Source organism: Oncorhynchus tshawytscha, linkage group LG22, assembly GCF_018296145.1.
Source record: "Oncorhynchus tshawytscha isolate Ot180627B linkage group LG22, Otsh_v2.0, whole genome shotgun sequence".
Taxonomy (NCBI): domain Eukaryota; kingdom Metazoa; phylum Chordata; class Actinopteri; order Salmoniformes; family Salmonidae; genus Oncorhynchus; species Oncorhynchus tshawytscha.
The window spans coordinates 23,168,589-23,189,518 of NC_056450.1; the positions used below are offsets into that span (position 1 = coordinate 23,168,589).

Consider the following 20,930-nt stretch of genomic DNA (forward strand, 5'->3'; position numbering starts at 1 on the left):
GAGCTGATGTTTCATAGGGGAGAGTGGGGTAAGTTGAGCTGATGTTTCATAGGGGAGAGTGGGGTAAGTTGAGCTGATGTTTCATAGGGGAGAGTGGGGTAAGTTGAGCTGATGTTTCATAGGGGAGAGTGGGGTAAGTTGAGCTGATGTTTCATAGGGGAGAATGGGGTAAGTTGAGCTGATGTTTTATAGGGGAGAGTGGGGTAAGTTGAGCTGATGTTTCATAGGGGAGAGTGGGGTAAGTTGAGCTGATGTTTCATAAGGGAGAATGGGGTAAGTTGAGCTGATGTTTCATAGGGGAGAGTGGGGTAAGTTGAGCTGATGTTTCATAGGGGAGAGTGGGGTAAATTGAGCCACCCTTGTTTCTAATACATACACAAAATTAAGAATTTGACCAAATAGCACTGACACACACACACACACACACACACACACACACACACACACACACACACACACAGTTTCCACAACGGTGGGTTTACTTTTAATGATTGACAGGTGCAACACCCCTATTAGATTACTTATCATTAGGAGTCTTTTCCCAATGCAAAGTTATGAAGCCAACACTTCTATGTTAGTCTATGTGAACCTTTTGAATAGTAAATAAAGTCATATTGTTTCAACATATATCATCAAGCTTCAGATAGAAATGAAATATGAATAAATATTAAATATCCGCTCCATGTCAGAAGAGGGGGGGAAGAGAGTACAGCCTATAATTTAACTTTACTGCAAAGGGAGGGACAGAAGAACTGCCCATAGATAATAAGCAGAGAGCAGAGAGCATACATATAGTTACATATTAGGGACTCCACAAGAGGGGTGAACTGGAGGGCAAAGTTGAAAGGTCATCCAGGATCACCATTTTAGGCATTTCCTTTGACATGGACCAACAACAACCTGTTCCAAAAGAGGTTTGGTTTTTAACATTAGAATGTCCAACAAACAGGTTCATTATTTATACCTCAAGTTCCCCTAGAATCATTATTGGGGCCGTATCAGTTTGTGCACACAACCTGGTCGTACACCATCCACACAGGGTAAGCAAAAACAATGGTAATATCCCTGACTCGACTGAATTGATGTCCTCTATCTAATCAGGCCCAGATAAGACTCCTCATATTGTCTCTTTCTAAAGACCTGCTGTCTCACTGCCTTGGCTTGAAGCTCCAACGTCCAACCGCATGCCTGACTGTCCGTCTCAGCTGTGACAAATGATTGACTGGGACTTTGCTCTCCTCCTCAGTCCTCCCCACCTCCACGACTATATCTCTGTTTTGTCTTCAAGGTCCACTGTCAAGATACTTGGACAAGCGGGAATACTCAGTAACAGAGAAGACTAAGGAGGAAAAGAGTGTGGCTCTCAGTGAATCTCAAAGGGATTAATTAGATAAAAAATATCCTCTCTAACTGGAACAAAGTCGTACAAAGGCTCAGAGAGTTTGGACACAGATTCATCAAGCATTTGGATGACCATATTTGGACAAACCGACATTGAAGGAGAGAAACATCTTTCCACAGGTTGAAACTACGACAAGTGGGATATCACAACTGATCCTTGAGAATCAACCTGAAGCCACTTTCTATTGAGACACAAGACGTTTAAGTCATAAGATCACAACACATCAGAGCACAGGGAGAGACAAGGTTGAAGGAATTATCAGAGGTGACCTCTACACATACGGGACTCTAACAGATCACACAGGCCCAACCATGGAGGAGAGAAGGCGTGTGGGCTACTGTGTTCACAGAGAGGTGCTGGATGAGGGAAAAGTGGACCAGATGGCTGAGAAATCAGATGTTAGAGTCCCTTTCTCTGAAAAAATCAGAGAGTCATTGAGGTAAGGTGATAACCTTATTTTAACCTTGCATACAAAAAAAATTAAATTAAATGAAACTGTGACAAAACAGTGTTTAGTGTTGATGTCTCTAGAATGCTGTGTCTCAGAAATGACTCACAATTGAGTGAGTATTATTAAGTATAATAATGCACAAGGTTGGGTAGGTTAATTTGTAAATGTAATCGGTTACAGTTACAAGTTACCTGTCCAAAATTATGCGTAACGCAACTTTTGAATTACTCAAACTCAGTAATGTAATCTGATTACTTTCAGTTACTTTTGGACTGCTTTTCCCCTAAAGATGCCATCTGTGATCTTAAGCACAACAAATTCGTAGCATTTTTTACGAATTGGATTTGGAACATATCATATGAATTACCAAAAAACAGGGGGAAAAAAAATATTTTTTTGCTGTACACCATGTTCTACTGTCTGAAATTAGACAAAAGTTCTGAAGGATCACTTTGAGAGGCATCCATCAAATGCATTTGGTATGTCATCATAGGGTTCTCTGACTCGGCATCAGACTCCTTCAGGTGGAACAAACTTAAACTTGCAAATTTTTTAAATTCTGAATTGAATGTCATTGAGTAAACAGAAAGGTGTCGTCATGTATTTTCTGCAAACACACTTTCTGAACTTAATTCCCCGGGTGCCGATGATTTGGACTTCGATTAATAAGGCAGCCCCCAGCACCTCTCTGACTTAAAGGGGTTGGGTTAAATGTGGAAGGCACATCTCGGTTGAATGCATTCAGTTGTGCAACTGACTAGGTATCCCCCTTTCCATATTCAACTGACTAGGTATCCCCCTTTCCATATTCAACTGACTAGGTATCCCCTTTACATATTCAACTGACTAGGTATCCCCTTTACATATTCAACTGACTAGGTATCCCCTTTACATATTCAACTGACTAGGTATCCCCTTTCCATATTCAACTGACTAGGTATCCCCTTTCCGTATTCAACTGACTAGGTATCCCCTTTCCATATTCAACTGACTAGGTATCCCCTTTCCATATTCAACTGACTAGGTATCCCCTTTCCATATTCAACTGACTAGGTATCCCCTTTCTCTTCCCTAAAACATATCCAAGAAGTAATCATCCAATTTTTCAAAAGTCTCTGTAATCTGATTACAAAATTTGAGCTGGTAACGTAACTGACTACAGTAAATATAATAACATCTGTAATGCCTGGACAGTCTCAGTGTATCCTAGTGTTGTTCTAGCAGTTTGTCTAAGAGTATCTGAGTGTGCCTCTTAGTTCCCCCTACAGATATGGGATCTTAATATGAACAAGTTTGCTACAGCAGGAAAATGATTCTGCCGCAACAGGAAATGTCAATTATTAAGATCCTACACCTGTATGTCTCAGTAGGTCCTGTGTGCCTGTTTCAGGGCTTTAAGAGATTATCGGTACTCAATTTATTGTTGTCATACCAGGGTTAAAACTTTAGAACTGGAAATCGATACCAGGTGCTGGTACTCAAACAGTAGAACATTAGAGGCGAATCTCTGTACCCTCTTTAACCACAGACCTGCATATGTCTCATTAGTGTTAGCTTTTCTAAGTCTCTGTGTGTGTGTGTGTGTGTGTGTGTGTGTGTGTGTGTGTGTGTGTGTGTGTGTGTGTGTGTGTGTGTGTGTGTGTGTGTGTGTGTGTGTGTGTGTGTGTGTGTGTGTGTGTGTGTGTGTGTGTGTGCGTGCGTGCGTGCGTGCGTGCGTGCGTGCGTGCGCACATATGTGTGTATATGTGTGTGTGTCTTCTCTCAGGTGTTCTGGCCCCAAGCTGAAGAGTTGTATGTTGTCGTCTGTTCCTGTCCTCTCCTGGCTGCCTCGCTACTCCCTCAGAGACAACGCCATCGGAGACCTGATCTCAGGCATCAGTGTGGGCATCATGCACCTACCACAAGGTCTGATTGCCTGACTAAATATAACGTCTGTATTTAAAACATCCTTTTATGTGTCTTGTATTATTGCCTTGTTACCCTCTTTAATAAACACATATTAACCATCTTTGAGTAACCTTTGAATATGAATATATGTTGTGTCACTGTAGGGATGGCCTATGCTCTGCTAGCAGCAGTGCCACCAGTGTTTGGTCTCTACTCTTCCTTTTACCCCATCCTCATCTACTTCATCTTTGGGTCGTCCAAACACATCTCTGTGGGTAAGTTCTTTACTATGTAGAGAGTACAAACCATGTTTAATGTTTGATGTCACACACAGAGACCATGGGTCCTACTAATCACCCCAAACAATCCAAAACAACCCAAAACGACTCCAAACAGTTACCCTAAAGAACCCCAAATAACCTATACATGCACAAACATTTCAGTCATACTTTTTTTATTATCTCTGCTATCGTGACAATATAGAATATAGAATCCTGAACCTAATATAGCACAAACAAACCAAAATGTGAACAAACTGATCATTTGGGTGGTTTTGTGTTGTTTTGGTGGCCAGTTTGTGGTTCTTTCGGGTACTTATGGGTTGTTTTGTGTACCTGTTTGTGGTTCTTTGTGCTTGTTTTAGGTTGTTTTGTGTAGCTTTGGGGGGGTTCTCTTGGGTACCTTTTGTGTTGTTTTGGGTACCTTTTGCGTAGTTTTGGGTACCTGTTTGTGGTTGTTTTGGGTACTTTTGGATTGTTTTGGGTACTTTGGGGGTTCTTTTGGGGTGTTTTGGGTACCTTTTTCGGTTGTTTGGGGTGTTTTAAGGTCATTTTGGTTACTTTGGGGTTGTTTTGGGTACTTTTGGGGTTGTCTTGGGTTCTTTTGGGTACCTGTTTGGAGTTATTTGGGATGATTAGTAGGACCCGAGATGACTATACCTTATTTTGCCATCCAGTGAACACAACACTAATGTTTTGCCTAGTCAGAACATTAATTTCAAATGAACTACTTTACTGTACATAAACCTCTCTCTCTCTTAGGTACATATGCAGTGATGAGTGTGATGATCGGGGGAGTGACAGAACGCTTGGCCCCAGACACTAACTTCATGATGTATGATAACGCCACCAATCAGAGTATGGTGAATGTTTTGGCTCGAGACACAGAGCGGGTGAAAGTGGCTGCTGCCGTTACTTTCTTGTCCGGCCTCTTCCAGGTAAATCTGACTGAACTTCCACTGCATGCCACAAGACTGTTAGCCTGCTGAGCTAAAGCATAGAAAGTCTTTAGGTCTCAGGCAAAGTTAGTCATCATTACTTGTCTCCAAACTACCTGTTATATTAGCAGAGATTGTATGACAGCCTCTCCCGTGTGCGTGTGTGAATATGTGTGTAGATGCTCCTGGGCCTGGTTAAGTTTGGCTTTGTGGTGACCTACCTGTCTGAGCCCCTGGTCAGAGGGTACACCACCGGAGCAGCCATCCACGTCATCGTCTCTCAGCTCAAGTACACCTTTGGCATCAGTCCAAAACGCCACAGCGGACCCTTCGCCCTGATCTTTGTAAGTACTACAAACACACAGTTAAATGCATATACTCAAGCATGTGTCCTGTCCCATGTCCTGATGCCCATCTCTCTCTCTCTCTCTCTCTCTCTCTCTCTCTCTGTCTCTGTCTGTCTCTCTCTGTCTCTCTGTCTCTCTCTCTCTCTCTCTCTCTCTCTCTCTCTCTGTCTCTCTCTCTGTCTCTCTCTCTCTCTCTCTCTCTCTCTGTCTCTCTCTCTCTCTCTCTGTCTCTCTCTCTCTCTCTCTCTCTGTCTCTCTCTCTCTCTCTCTCTGTCTCTGTCTGTCTCTCTCTGTCTCTCTGTCTCTCTCTCTCTCTCTCTCTCTCTCTCTCTCTCTCTCTCTCTCTCTCTCTCTCTGTCTCTCTCTCTCTCTCTCTCTCTCTCTCTCTCTCTCTGTCTCTGTCTGTCTCTCTCTCTCTGTCTCTGTCTGTCTCTGTCTCTCTCTCTGTCTGTCTCTCTCTCTCTCTCTCTCTCTGTCTCTCTCTCTCTCTCTCTCTCTGTCTCTCTCTCTCTCTCTCTCTCTCTCTCTCTCTCTCTCTCTCTCTCTCTCTCTGTCTCTCTGTCTCTCTCTCTCTCTCTGTCTCTCTCTCTCTCTCTCTCTCTCTCTCTCTCTCTCTCTCTCTCTCTCTCTCTGTCTCTCTCTCTCTCTCTCTCTCTCTCTCTCTCTCTCTCTCTCTCTCTCTCTCTCTCTCTCTCTGTCTCTCTGTCTCTCTCTCTGTCTCTGTGTGTGTGTAGACGGTGATAGAGGTGTGCTATCTGGTGCCAGAAACCAACATAGGCACTCTAGTGGTGAGCCTGGTGTCCATCATTGGCCTCGTCATGGTCAAGGAGCTCAACACCTACCTGGGCAAAAAGCTGCCAGTACCCATTCCTGTAGAGCTGCTAGGAGTGAGTCACAGTCCCACTCCTCCTACACCCAACAGAGGATAAACAGATTAGTTCCCATCGTGAATATTAGACCAATTAATGGCATTGAGATAAAATTGTTGTGCATTTTACAATGGACAATGAAGTGGAGTAGGAGGAACACTGTTAATGTAGAACAAAAATATAGTAACTTTATTTTGACCACATAAACAGCCAAACATTATTTTTATGAAAGTACAACAAGGTACTGTAACAACTATCTATAGCTAGAGTATATTTTATTCAATCTAAGTTCCAACTGTGAAAAACATTGCTCTCTATCTCTCTCTGACAACATTGACTTTAATATCTGATTTTTTTTTTTTTTACAAAAGATTATCTAGAGATAATGTATAATGTCCACTAATACCGAATGTGGATTCAAACATTGAATTAATCTCTTCGTCTGTCTGTCTGTTGTCAGATCATCATCGCCACGGTGGTCTCCTGGCAGGTCAACCTGGAGGGGAAGTATGGAGTGGAAGTGGTGGGAGAGATCCCCTCTGGGTGAGGAGAGGAGCATTATACATACATAGAGATACCACATAGATACACAACCACATAGATACACAACCACATAGATACACAACCACATAGATACACAACCACATAGATACACAACCACATAGATACACAACCACATAGATACACAACCACATAGATACACAACCACATAGATACACAACCACAGATACATATTTTTAAAAATGTTTTATTTTATTTCACCTTTATTTAACCAGGTAGGCTAGTTGAGAACACCTTTATTTAACCAGGTAGGGTAGTTGAGAACACCTTTATTTAACCAGGTAGGCTAGTTGAGAACACCTTTATTCAACCAGGTAGGCCAGTTGAGAACACCTTTATTTAACCAGGTAGGCCAGTTGAGAACACCTTTATTTAACCAGGTAGGCTAGTTGAGAACACCTTTATTTAACCAGGTAGGCTAGTTGAGAACACCTTTATTTAACCAGGTAGGCTAGTTGAGAACACCTTTATTTAACCAGGTAGGCCAGTTGAGAACACCTTTATTTAACCAGGTAGGCTAGTTGAGAACACCTTTATTTAACCAGGTAGGCTAGTTGAGAACACCTTTATTTAACCAGGTAGGCCAGTTGAGAACACCTTTATTTAACCAGGTAGGCTAGTTGAGAACACCTTTATTTAACCAGGTAGGCTAGTTGAGAACACCTTTATTTAACCAGGTAGGCCAGTTGAGAACACCTTTATTTAACCAGGTAGGCCAGTTGAGAACACCTTTATTTAACCAGGTAGGCCAGTTGAGAACACCTTTATTTAACCAGGTAGGCCAGTTGAGAACACCTTTATTTAACCAGGTAGGCTGGTTGAGAACACCTTTATTTAACCAGGTAGGCTAGTTGACAACACCTTTATTTAACCAGGTAGGCTGGTTGAGAACACCTTTATTTAACCAGGTAGGCTAGTTGAGAACACCTTTATTTAACCAGGTAGGCTAGTTGAGAACACCTTTATTTAACCAGGTAGGCTAGTTGAGAACACCTTTATTTAACCAGGTAGGCTAGTTGAGAACACCTTTATTTAACCAGGTAGGCTAGTTGAGAACACCTTTATTTAACCAGGTAGGCTAGTTGAGAACACCTTTATTTAACCAGGTAGGCTAGTTGAGAACACCTTTATTTAACCAGGTAGGCTAGTTGAGAACACCTTTATTTAACCAGGTAGGCTAGTTGAGAACACCTTTATTTAACCAGGTAGGCTAGTTGAGAACACCTTTATTTAACCAGGTAGGCTAGTTGAGAACACCTTTATTTAACCAGGTAGGCTAGTTGAGAACACCTTTATTTAACCAGGTAGGCCAGTTGAGAACACCTTTATTTAACCAGGTAGGCTAGTTGAGAACACCTTTATTTAACCAGGTAGGCCAGTTGAGAACACCTTTATTTAAACAGGTAGGCTAGTTGAGAACACCTTTATTTAACCAGGTAGGCCAGTTGAGAACACCTTTATTTAACCAGGTAGGCTAGTTGAGAACACCTTTATTTAACCAGGTAGGCCAGTTGAGAACACCTTTATTTAACCAGGTAGGCTAGTTGAGAACACCTTTATTTAACCAGGTAGGCTAGTTGAGAACACCTTTATTTAACCAGGTAGGCTAGTTGAGAACACCTTTATATAACCAGGTAGGCTAGTTGAGAACACCTTTATTTAACCAGGTAGGCTAGTTGAGAACACCTTTATTTAACCAGGTAGGCTAGTTGAGAACACCTTTATTTAACCAGGTAGGCCAGTTGAGAACACCTTTATTTAACCAGGTAGGCCAGTTGAGAACACCTTTATTTAACCAGGTAGGCCAGTTGAGAACACCTTTATTTAACCAGGTAGGCCAGTTGAGAACACCTTTATTTAACCAGGTAGGCCAGTTGAGAACACCTTTATTTAACATGGTAGGCCCGTTGAGAACACCTTTATTTAACCAGGTAGGCTAGTTGAGAACACCTTTATTTAACCAGGTAGGCCAGTTGAGAACACCTTTATTTAACCAGGTAGGCTAGTTGAGAACAAGTTCTCATTTACAACTGCAACCTGACCAAGATAAAGCATAGCAGTGTGAACAGACAACAACACAGAGTTACACATGGAATAACAAACATACAGTCAATAATACAATAGAAAAACTATATATACAGTGTGTGCAAATGAGGTAGGATAAGGGAGGCAAGGCAATGAATAGGCCATAGTGGCTAAATAATTACAAAATAGCAATTAAACACTGGAGTGATAAATGTGCAGAAGATGACTGTACAAGTAGAGATACCTCGGCGCAAGGAGCAAAATAAATACAATAAATAACAGGATGCGGATGAGGTAGTTGAATGGGCTATTTACAGATGGGCTATGTACAGGTGCAGTGATCTGTGAGCTGCTCTGACAGCTGATGATTAAAGTTAGTGAGGGAGATATGAGTCTCCAGCTTCAGTGATTTTTGCAGTTCGTTCCAGTCATTGGCAGCAGAGAACTGTAAGGAAAGGCGTGCGAAGGAAGAATTGGCTTTGGGGGTGACCAGTGAAATATACCTGTTGGAGCGCATGCTATGGGTGGGTGCTGCTATGGGGATCAGTGAGCTGAGATAATACAGGGCTTTACCTAGCAAATACTTATAGATGACCTGGAGCCAGTGGGTTTGGAGATGAATATGAAGCGAGGGCCAGCCAACGAGAGCATTCAGGTCGCAGTGGTGGGTAGTATATGGGGCTTTGGTGACAAAACGTATGGCACTGTGATATACTGCATCCAATTTGCTGAGTAGAGTGTTGGAGGTTATTTTGTAAATGACATCGCCGAAGTCATGGATCGGTAAGATAGTTCGTTTTATGAGGATATGTTTGACAGCATGAGTGAAGGATGCTTTGTTGCAAAATAGGAAGCCAATTCTAGATTTAATTTTGGATTGGAGATGCTTAATGTGAGTCTGGAAGGAGAGTTTACAGTCTAACCAGACACCTAGGTATTTGGATTTGTCCACATATTCTAAGTCAGAACCGTCCAGAGTAGTGATGCTGGATGGGCGGGCAGGTGTGGGCAGCAATCGATTGAAGAGCATGCATTTAGTTTTACTTGCATTTAAGAGCAGTTGGAGGCCACGGAAGGAGAGTTGTATGGCAATGAAGCTCGTCTGGAGGTTAGTTAACACAGTGTCCAAAGAAGGGCAAGAAGTATACAGGATGGTGTCGTCTGTGTTGAGGTGGATCAGAGAATCACCAGCAGCAAGAGCGAGCGACATCATTGATGTATATGGAGAAAAGAGTCATCCCGAGGATTGAACCCTGTGGCACTCCCATAGAGACCGCCAGAGGTCCGGACAACAGTTCCTCTGATTTGACACACTGAACTCTGTCTGAGAAGTAGTTGGTGAGCCAGGCGAGGCAGTCATTTGAGAAACCAAGGCTGTTGAGTCTGCCGATAAGAATGTGGTAATTGACAGAGTTGAAAGCCTTGGCCAGGTCGGTAAATACAGCTGCACAGTATTGTCTCTTATCAATGGCGGTTATGATATCGTTTAGGACCTTGAGCGTGGCCGAGGTGCACCCATGACCAGCTCTGAAACCAGATTGCATAGCGGAGAAGGTATGGTGGGATTTCAAATAGTCGGTGATCTGTTTGTTAAAACCTGTTATGGATCCCTTCGCGCGCCAAATTCAAACTACAGAAATATCAATATTCAAGATTCACGAAAATATAAGTATAATACATCAAAATAAAGCTTAATTTGTTGTTAATCCAGCCGCAGTGTCATATTTCAAAAAGGCTTTACGGCGAAAGCAGACCCTGCGATTATCTGAGGACAGCGCCCGCATACAAACACATGAAAATAATTTTCATCCAGGCAGGTGGCGACATAATAAATGCCTTACCTTTGAAGATCTTCTTCTGTTGGCACTCCAAAATGTCCCAGAAACATCACAAATTGTCCCTTTGTTCGATAATGTCCTTCTTTATATCCACAAAATGTACATTTATTTGGTGCGTTTGATTCAGAAATACACCGGTTCCAACTCGCCCAACATGGCTACAAAATATCTAATAAGCCACCTGTAAACTTGGTCCAAACATTTCAAACAATGTTCCTAATCCATCCTAAGGTATCCTAAAACGTAAATAATCGATCAAATTTAAGACGGGATATACTGTGTTCAATACCGGATAAAAACAATGTGAAGTGCGTTCCAGTTCACGCGCATCAAACAGTAGAGTCCACTTGGAATGATACTTACAATGAACAGCCCTACTTCTTCATATCTCAAAAGAAAAACATCAATCAATTTCTAAACATCTAGTGGAAGCCATAGGAACTGCAACCAGGTTCCTATTAAATAGGGCTGAAAACAGTGACCTCAATTTTTTTTCCCCTGACAAATCAGTTCTGTTATACTCACAGACATTATTTGAACAGTTTTATGCATATCCTAGCTTCTGGGCCTGAGTAACGGGCAGTTTACTTTGGGCACGCTTTTCATCCGGACGTGAAAATACTGCCCCCTATCCCTAAGACGTTTTAACTTGGCTTTCGAAGACCTTAGAAAGGCAGGGTAGGATAGATATAGGTCTGTAGCAGTTTGGGTCTAGAGTGTTACTGCCTTTTGAAGAGGGGGATGACCGCGGCAGCTTTCCAATCTTTGGGGATCTCAGACGATATGAAAGAGAGTTTGAACAGGCTAGTAATAGGGGTTGGAACAAATTTGGCGGATAATTTTTGAAAGAGAGGGTCCAAAATGTCTAGCCCGGCTGATTTGTAGGGGTCCAGATTTTGCAGCACTTTCAGAACATCAGCTATCTGGAAAGTAGAAATGGGGGAAGCTTGGGCAAGTTGCTTTGGGGGGCGCAGAGCTGTTGACCAGGGTAGGGGTAGCCAGGTGGAAAGCATGGCCAGCTGTAGAAAAATGCTTATTGAAATTCTCAATTATCGCAGATTTATTGGTGGTGACAGTGTTTCCTAGCCTCAGTGCAGTGGGCAGCTGGGAGGAGGTGCTCTTATTCTTTACAGTGTCCCAGAACATTTTGGAGTTTGTGCTACAGGATGCACATTTCTGTTTGAAAAAGCTAGCCTTTGCTTTCCTAACTGCCTGTGTATATTGGTTCCTAACTTTCCTGAAAAGTTGCACATCGCGGGGGCTATTCGATACATAACCACATAGATGCACAACCACAGATACATAACCACAGATACACAACCACATAGATACACAACCACAGATACATAACCACATAGATGCACAACCACAGATACATAACCACATAGATACACAACCACAGATACATAACCACATAGATACACAACCACAGATACATAACCACATAGATACACAACCACAGATACATAACCACATAGATACACAACCACAGATAATAACCACATAGATACACAACCACATAGATACACAACCACATAGATATATAACCACATAGATACACAACCACATAGATACAAAACAACATACAGTACATACACAGCCATAACAGCCCATATCCCAGATACTCAGTCACATAGTCTAACTACACAACCACTCGTACAGATGCCATTATACCTAGCTATACAACCACCAAACTACAGTACACAACATGATCACACAAAGATATCCTTGTCAAGGAGAATAACAGTTACCCTTGTTTCTCTTCCCTAGTCTACAGCCCCCTGTCATGCCTACAGCCTCTCTATTTGGGCAGGTGATAGGTGATGCCTTCGCTCTGTCTGTGGTTGGCTACGGCATTGCCATCTCCCTCGGACGGATCTTTGCCCTAAAATATGGCTACAAAGTTGACAGCAACCAGGTAAAATCATTGTCAATGACTATGTGATTGGAAATCTCTCTGGGTGTGGTTGTTGTAATGTGTGGCATGCACTGCTTGTGAATGACTGGTTGTGCTATTCACTCCCCTATTTACTGAAGAAAGTGGTCTCTACCTGGTTTAGGAATTGATAGCCCTGGGTCTCAGCAACACCATTGGAGGGGTGTTTCAGTGCTTTGCAATCAGTTGCTCCATGTCCCGCACCATGGTACAGGAAAGCACTGGGGGCAAGACTCAGGTACAGACTCCTCTCATTATGACAGTAGTCATACATTATTCTGTTGCATTGATAAGTGGGTTAATTAAAAAACACTTGAAGCGTTAATTAAAACCACATCACACACCCACATGGATTCATTAAAACACATATAATTAGTTGTCTAGCTCATCATTTAAACAGACAGGGCTCAATATTCACAACATTACACAATTACAGGAGGGCCTGGTTATTGTCTGTTTTAACCCTCACTGATCCATCACTCTCTCCCTCCCAGGTGGCGAGTGCTCTTTCAGCCATGGTGATTCTGGTCATCATGCTGTGGATTGGGGCTCTCTTTGAAGAGTTGCCAAAGGTACCATTCTATTGGCTGTTTGTTAATAGACTGAGGTGGTTCTGTGTGTGATTGTGATTGGTGGCTGTCTCTCTGTCCACCAGGCCGTGTTGGCAGCCATAATCTATGTGAACCTGCAAGGGATGATGAAGCAGTTCATGGACATCCCAACTCTGTGGAAGAGCAATAAAGTGGATATGGTGAGTGAGTGAGAGAGAGATGGAAGGGGGAGAGAGAGAGCAGGGGGAGATGAAGGAGGAGAGAGGAGAAAGAGGGCGGGAGGGGGAGGGGGATATATTGGAGAGATGAAGGAGGAGAGAGGAGAAAGAGGGCGGGGGAGGAGGGGGAGGGGGATATATTGGAGAGATGAAGGAAGAGAGGAGAAAGAGGGGGAGGGGGATATATTGGAGAGATGAAAGAGGGGGAGTGGGATATATTGGAGAGATGATTGAGGAGAGGAGAAAGAGGGGGAGGGGGATATATTGGAGAGATGAAGGAAGAGAGGGAGAAAGAGGGGGAGGGGAATATATTGGAGAGATGAAGGAAGAGAGGAGAAAGAGGGGGAGGGGAATATATTGGAGAGATGAAGGAGGAGAGGAGAAAGAGGGGGAGGGGGATATATTGGAGAGATGAAGGAAGAGAGGAGAAAGAGGGGGAGGGGGATATATTGGAGAGATGAAGGAGGAGAGGAGAAAAGGGGGAGGGGAATATATTAGAGAGATGAAGGAAGAGAGGAGAAAGAGGGGGAGGGGGATATATTGGAGAGATGAAGGAGGAGAGGAGAAAGAGGGGGAGGGGGATATATTGGAGAGATGAAGGAAGAGAGGAGAAAGAGGGGGGAGGAGGATATATTGGAGAGATGGAGGAGAGGAGAAAGAGGGGGAGGGGGATATATTGGAGAGATGAAGGAAAGAGAGGAGAAAGAGGGGGAGGGGGATATATTGGAGAGATGAAGGAGGAGAGGAGAAAGAGGGGGAGGGGGATATATTGGAGAGATGAAGGAGGAGAGGAGAAAGAGGGGGAGGGGGATATATTGGAGAGATGAAGGAAGAGAGGAGAAAGAGGGGAGGGGGATATATTGGAGAGATGAAGGAAGAGAGGAGAAAGAGGGGGGGGATATATTGGAGAGATGAAGGAGGAGAGAGGAGAAAGAGAATAGAGGGGGAGGAGAGGAGAAAGAGCATAGAGGGGCAAAAGGGGAGGAGGAGTTAGATTTAATTGTTTTTTCCTCACAGAGGTAATACGATCCCATAGTAGAAACAGAAGTCTCAGGGGTAAAGTGAGAGAGTTTGGTGAGGGAGGAGGATGTGTGTTAACTTTCCTCTGTCTGCCCCCCTCCCTCTCTCCCTAGCTGGTGTGGGTGGCCACTCTGATCCTGACCGTGCTCTTCAACCCTGACATTGGCCTGGCAGCCTCCATTGCCTTCTCCATGCTCACGGTCATCTTCAGGACCCAGCTGTGAGTACACAACTGCTCTCACACACACACACACACACACACACACACACACACACTAGAGTGTACACGCCTACACACACACACACACACACACAAAACTATCCCAGACAGACTCCACCTAACCACAGACATCCAACACTATTCATTTGGATCTACCCCACACATCATTAAACCACCCATTCACTCTTAAAAGTCATTTTAACAGATTTAAAAGGGACTAGATGTCATATCACTACACTTGTGAAACTATCTTTGCAAAAACATACCAAGTTGTGTCATAAATTGTGTGTTAAATCGCTACACCTGTCTATTTGTCCCTTTCAGGCCGAAGTACTCCCTCCTAGGGCAAGTCCCTGAGACCGACATCTACAGACCAGTGGAGAACTATAATCAGGTATGCATCCATGGCAACAGGATATAAAAACATACAGTATGTATTCAGTTACTCTCTAATCATACTGCCACTCAATCAAGAGGGAGTCTTCAACGTGTAGGTATCAGGTCTATGTCTGTGGAGGTGTTTCACTTTGGTTTTCTACAGTATATCAGTTGTAAGGTGTACTTCAACTAGGGTCTGGGGTGACGTTTCCCCTAGTTACAGATCTAGGATCAGCTTCCCCTCCCCAATCATATCCTTACTACTGGAATCATTAGTTGCAACATCCATTTTTGCACTTATAAATTAATGATATACACCCATTGATTCTAGAAGAATATCATTTATAAATGCCTTAACTGTCGTAACCGATCAGAACCCAAAATATTAGCTTGTTTTACTCCAATGTAAATGTAAACCCTGTATAGCCTCACCATGGTTAAAACTCTACTTTTGATATCCATTGCTCTGTCTATGAATTTGAGAGCGGATACATTTCTCCACGCCTATCCCTCAGCTTTTTACTAAAACAGTGGCAGGGTAACCACTTTTGTATTGTTTCAATCATAGCCGCGGGAAATAGGGGTGCTGAGGGTGATGCAGCACCCACTGAAAAAACATAAATAAATACAAAGGATTTATAAAAATATCGATTTTTTTTCCCCAAAAGTATTGCACTGGGCCTTTACAAGTCCTGTATTAGCGGACCCATACAGACATCTGTAGCACGGGCAAACATTTTTCCAGCACCCCTCCCACATTAGTCTTTATTATAATAAGAGCATTGATAAAAAATGACCATTGTCTCTCAGGTGAATGAGATCCCTGGTGTGGTGATCTTCCACTCCTCTGCGACTCTCTACTTTGCCAACGCAGAGATGTACCAAGACGCCCTGGCAGAGAAGGTGAGGTCACAGGAATTACTATGCACTACACAAGCATACTTTGACAAATTGTCAAAACGCCTGACCTGTTTAGCTTCCATTCTGCTGTGTGCGTATGGAGAGCGTGACAGACATGGTTAAGGTGGCATCCATTCCTCTCTCCTCTCTACAACCCCATTATGCTGTCATGTTCCAAGGCAGGAATAGAAAAAGATGATAGAATGTCTCACTCCCTTGCTATTGTGTCTCCAGAGTGGGATTGACATCACCAAGCTCATCTCCCAAAAGAAGAAAGCAGAGGCCAAGAGACTGAGGAAGGAAAAGAAAGAGGCCAGGAAAGCCAAGAAGGACGCAAAGAAGAATGCACAGGACTGGGTGAGGAGGAGGAGTGGCACTGAAGAGATCATTCCAGTCTGTTTGTATATCTCCAATGAAATCCACTAATATGGTCAATGTGTTCGGAGAGTATTGGATTACTATGCAGGTAATGTGTTGGGTGAGTGTCTTATGGATGATCCATCCATGTCTTGTCCTGTCCAGGAAGGTGAGCCAGACAGTTCGGAGAACGAGGTGGAGAAGGGTGTGGCCACAGTGGAGGAAGGGAGTAAACCTGACTCCACCCTTCCTCGTGCCATCATCCTGGAACTGAGTCCAGTCAACTTCCTGGATACTGTGGGCGTCAAGACTCTACGCAATGTGAGTCGTCTGTATGCACTGATATCCATCTTACTCAACCTTTTAACCTGTTCTGCCAGCTTACCTCGCTCTTTCTCTCCCTCTATCTCTCTCTATGTTCTCTGATAAAATGCAAAAATGCAATGAGAGACACAATTCAAGCAAAATGAATGGAGCAGTCTCTTTCTCGCTCTCTCTGACCTGACCTTTGACCTCTCTGGTGCTGCTTCAGATCCAAAGAGACTACGGTGATATCGGTGTAGAGGTGGTCCTGTGTGGATGTCAGAGTGAGTGTTACATTTTCCATGTACTATTTCCAAAACCTCCAATGCAAAACATTACAGCACTGTAACACACATACCCTGGGTGCTGAAAATAGTGTGTGTTCCTGTAGTTGTTTCTGTGTTTTCCATCATGTTTTCAGAGTTATTTGTTGCATTCTCTTATGTAATTGCTTAGCATTACTGATTATACAGGCAAAAATCACTAAAGTGGCCAATGTTTATGTAGTTAAGAATGTTGATTAACCATAATTATGAATGTTTGATCACATCACTCACTACTCTCTCCCTCTCTCTCTCTCTCTCTCTCTCTCTCGCTCTCTCTCTTTCTGTAGCTGGTGTTATTGAGAACCTGGAGAGTGGAGGGTTCTTCAGTGAGAAAGTCAGCAAAGCATGTCTCTTCTCCTCAATCCACGATGCAGTGCTTCACTGTCAGACAGACAGGGCCAAGATGAACAAAGATGACGAGGTGAAACATACTAACACACATGGGCACGACACGTGCACGACACGTGCACGAACACACAAGCATGTCTACACAAATATACACACACACACAAACACACTCACATTATTTTACTAAAATAATGTGAACCTGTTTATATTGTTTATACACACAAATGGTTATTTTCAAACATTTGGTTTTGTGGGGTTTAGGTGTTGGTTGCTGGCAGCTCTGTTTTAGCATTTAGATGCAAGTGTGACTATTCTACAGCTCCACAGGGAGATTGTCTGTGGTACTTGGTCAGGGAACACACACTACAGTCAGGGAATGTTTTACCAGTGATTAGGCAGGTTATACTGATAGATCCTGAAAAGCCTTCTCTGAAAGCGTCAAGCGGTGTTTGGAATACAAAGCCTCTGACCTATAAGCCTCTCTGAAGCATTGTGCAGAGACTATGTTATGAAACTGCAGAGGGTGGTGGCTGTGTTGAAACAGGAAGTGCCATTAACTTCACAAGATCTTCCTCTCAAACCAACAAACTCAGTCTGCTGACATTATGTGCAGGGTGGCCCCAAACATCTATGTGACTATACAAGAGTGGTCCACAATGTACGTGACCCTGAGTGGAGCTTTTGCCTTTAGTTTTAGATTGTAGTTGTTAACTATTTATAACCAAACCAGCCATGGTATAACACTCTGTCCTCTCCTCGTTTCTCCCCACTCTCTCTCTCTCTCTTGCTCTCCCTCTATCTCCCTCTCTGCTCTCTAGGAAATGCAAGCGACTCATTTCTGAATACTGAGGGTAATGGAGGCATCTTACTGTATGGGACTTGGGTACTTATTAAAAAGTTCAGAATACTTGACATTCATATTATGTCCACATATTTTTTGACACAGAAAGAAAGAATGTATCAAAACGAGACACAGATACAAACACTTCAACGAGACACAAACCTTGACAACCCCAGACAAATGTTAACCTTGTACTCCATGCAATGTGCCAAGGATGTACATTGAAACAGAATAGTACTATTCTATGACCTTCCTATAAGCAAATAGATACACCTTTGGGGAAACTTTTATATTGAAAGATATTTACATTTTCTGTGCTAAATAAACTATTGTATATTTATTGTTTAAATTGTTAACAAATAAAAAAATCACATCTAAAAACATGTCTCTTCATACCTAACTTTATATTTGTTGTAGGAAGAATGGTGTTAGTTATCTGTTGTGATTGTCAACATACATGTTTGATTCTATATTGCAGAGATGCATTGTGTTCAGAGTCATGTCTATCTCAGTTCAATGTCAAATGTTCAATGTCAATCAAAATAATGACTAAATGTTCCATAGTATCTGCATGTGCTGTGTCATATAATCTTCATTTACTGATGTAGCTAAGCTTGTGCTCAGGATGCAGAGCATGATGTATAGGTAAGCTGTTCTCTCGTGTTCTACCACCCAAGGCAGTGTTCAGAGTGTCAACAACATATGCTGCCTATATCTCTTAAAGGCACAGTCAGGAGAGAGTGTTAGAAAAGACTATATGATACCGAGAGACTGAGAAACAGCTTCTGTCACCAGGCCATTAGACTGTTAAACAGCCATCACTAGCAAGGTACCTTCCCGGTACTCTGCCCTGCACCTTAAGACTAATGCCCCATGTATAGCGATATATTGAACACTGGCCACTTCATATACACTTCATATACTGTTTACTCACTGTGTATGTACAGTTGAAGTTGGAAGTTTACCTACACTTAGGTTGGAGTCATTAAAACTAGTTTTTCCAACCACTAAAACAAATTTCTTGTTAACAAACTATTGTTTTGGCATGTCGGTGAGGACATCTACTTTGTGCATGACACAAGTAATTTTTCCAAAAATTGTTTACAGACAGATTATTTCACTTATAATTCACTGTATCACAATTACAGTGGGTCAGAAGTTTACATACGCTAAAGTTGACTGTGCCTTTTTACTAGGATTAAATGTCAGGTATTGTGAAAATATGAGTTTAAATGTATTTGGTGAAGGTGTATGTAAAACTTCCGACTTCAACTGTATATACTGTATTCTCAACATAACTCTTCCTAATATACCTACTACTGTACACACCATTTTCTTTTCCAAATGATATACAGTTGAAGTCGGAAGATTACATACACCTTAGCCAAATACATTTAAACTCAGTTTTCCACAATTCCTGACATTTAATCTTAGTAAAATTCCCTGTTTTATGTCAGTTAGGAACAGCAATTTATTTTAAGAATGTGAAATGTTAGAATAATAGTAGAGAGAATGATTTATTTCAGCTTTAATTTCTTTCATCACATTCCCAGTGGGTCAGAAGTGTACATATACTCAATTAGTACATGGTAGCATTGCCTTTAAATTGTTTAACTTGGGGCAAATGTTTCGTGTAGCTTTCCACAAGCTTCCAACAATAAGTTGGGTGAATTTTGGCCCATTCCTCCTGACAGAGCTGGTGTAACTGAGCCAGGTTTGTAGGCCACCTCGCTCGCACATGCTTTTTCAGTTCTGCCCACACATTTTCTATGGGATTGAGTTCATGGCTTTGTGATGGCCGTTCCAATATCTTGTCTTTGTTGTCCTTAGACCATTTTGCCACAACTTTGAAAGTATGCTTGGGGTCATTGTCCATTTGGAAGACCCATTTGCAACCAAGCTTTAACTTCCTGACTGATGTCTTGAGATGTTGCTTCAATATATCCACATAATTTTCATACCTCATCATGATTCCATCTATTTTGTGAAGTGCACCAGTCCCTCCTGCAGCAAAGCACCCCCACAACATGATGCTGCCACCCCCGTGCTTCCCGGTTGGGATGGTGTTCTTCGACTTGCAAGCCTCCCCCTTTCTCCTCCAAACATTACGATGGTCATTATGGCCAAACAGTTCTATTTTTGTTTCATCAAACCAGAGGACATTTCTCCAAAAAGTACGATCTTTGTCCCCATGTGCAGTTTCAAACCGTAATCTGTCTTTTTTATGGCGGTTTTGGAGCAGTGGCTTCCTTCTTGCTGAGCGGCCTTTCAGGTTATGTCGATATAGGACTCATTTTACTGTGGATATAGATACTTTTGTACCAGTTTCCTCCAGCATCTTCACAAGGTCCTTTGCTGTTGTTCTGGGATTGATTTATACTTTTCGGCACCAAAGTACTGTCACGACTTCCACCGAAGTTGGTTCCTCTCCTTGTTTGGGCGGCGTCCGGCGTCGCCGGTCTTCTAGCCATCATCGATCCATTTTTCATTTGTTTTGTCTTGTCTTCCCACACACCTGGTTTCAACTCCATCATTACATGTTGTGTATTTAACCCTCTGTTCCCCCCCCCATGTCCTTGTCCAGAATTGTTTATTGTAAGTGCATGTGCACGTTTATCTGGTGTGCGACGGGTTTTGTATCCATTGATTGTTTGTTCTGTTTCCGGTGGTTTTTATTATTAAACTTCTCTGTTGTAACACTGTTTTTGCTCTCCTGCGCCTGAGTTCACTGCCGCCAGTACGCACCCCTTACAAGTACGTTCATCTCTAGGAGACAGAACGCGTCTCATTCCTGAGCGATATGAGGGCTGCGTGGTCCCATGGTGTTTATACTTGCATACTATTGTTTGTACAGATGAACGTGGTACCTTCAGGTGTTTGGAAAGTAATCCCAAGGATGAACCAGACTTGTGGAGGTCTACAAATGTTTTCTTTTG

General features: G+C 42.6%; 1 protein-coding gene across 1 annotated transcript; it reads left to right on the forward strand.

Annotated features, from left to right (window-relative positions):
• The first annotated feature begins 1,153 nt into the window (after positions 1-1,153).
• slc26a6 (solute carrier family 26 member 6) lies at positions 1,154-18,950 on the forward strand. The gene is made up of 19 exons (XM_042303949.1): positions 1,154-1,841; positions 3,619-3,758; positions 3,905-4,015; positions 4,781-4,956; positions 5,136-5,300; positions 6,038-6,190; positions 6,633-6,715; positions 12,367-12,514; positions 12,657-12,770; positions 13,027-13,104; positions 13,188-13,283; positions 14,435-14,541; positions 14,866-14,935; positions 15,730-15,822; positions 16,054-16,176; positions 16,342-16,497; positions 16,709-16,763; positions 17,093-17,226; positions 17,972-18,950. The coding sequence occupies exons 1-19, from the start codon at positions 1,714-1,716 to the stop codon at positions 17,993-17,995; spliced, it is 2,154 nt and encodes a 717-aa protein (XP_042159883.1). The 5' UTR covers positions 1,154-1,713; the 3' UTR covers positions 17,996-18,950.
• The last annotated feature ends 1,980 nt before the right edge of the window (positions 18,951-20,930 follow it).

Bases quoted from the DNA above. Each gene is read 5' to 3' on its own strand.
- slc26a6 (XM_042303949.1), top strand. From the start codon at position 1,714: ATGGAGGAGAGAAGGCGTGTGGGCTACTGTGTTCACAGAGAGGTGCTG. The intron at 6,716-12,366 runs GTGAGGAGAGGA...TCTCTTCCCTAG, and splicing joins GTGGGAGAGATCCCCTCTGG to TCTACAGCCCCCTGTCATGC. The intron at 12,771-13,026 runs GTACAGACTCCT...TCTCCCTCCCAG, and splicing joins GCACTGGGGGCAAGACTCAG to GTGGCGAGTGCTCTTTCAGC.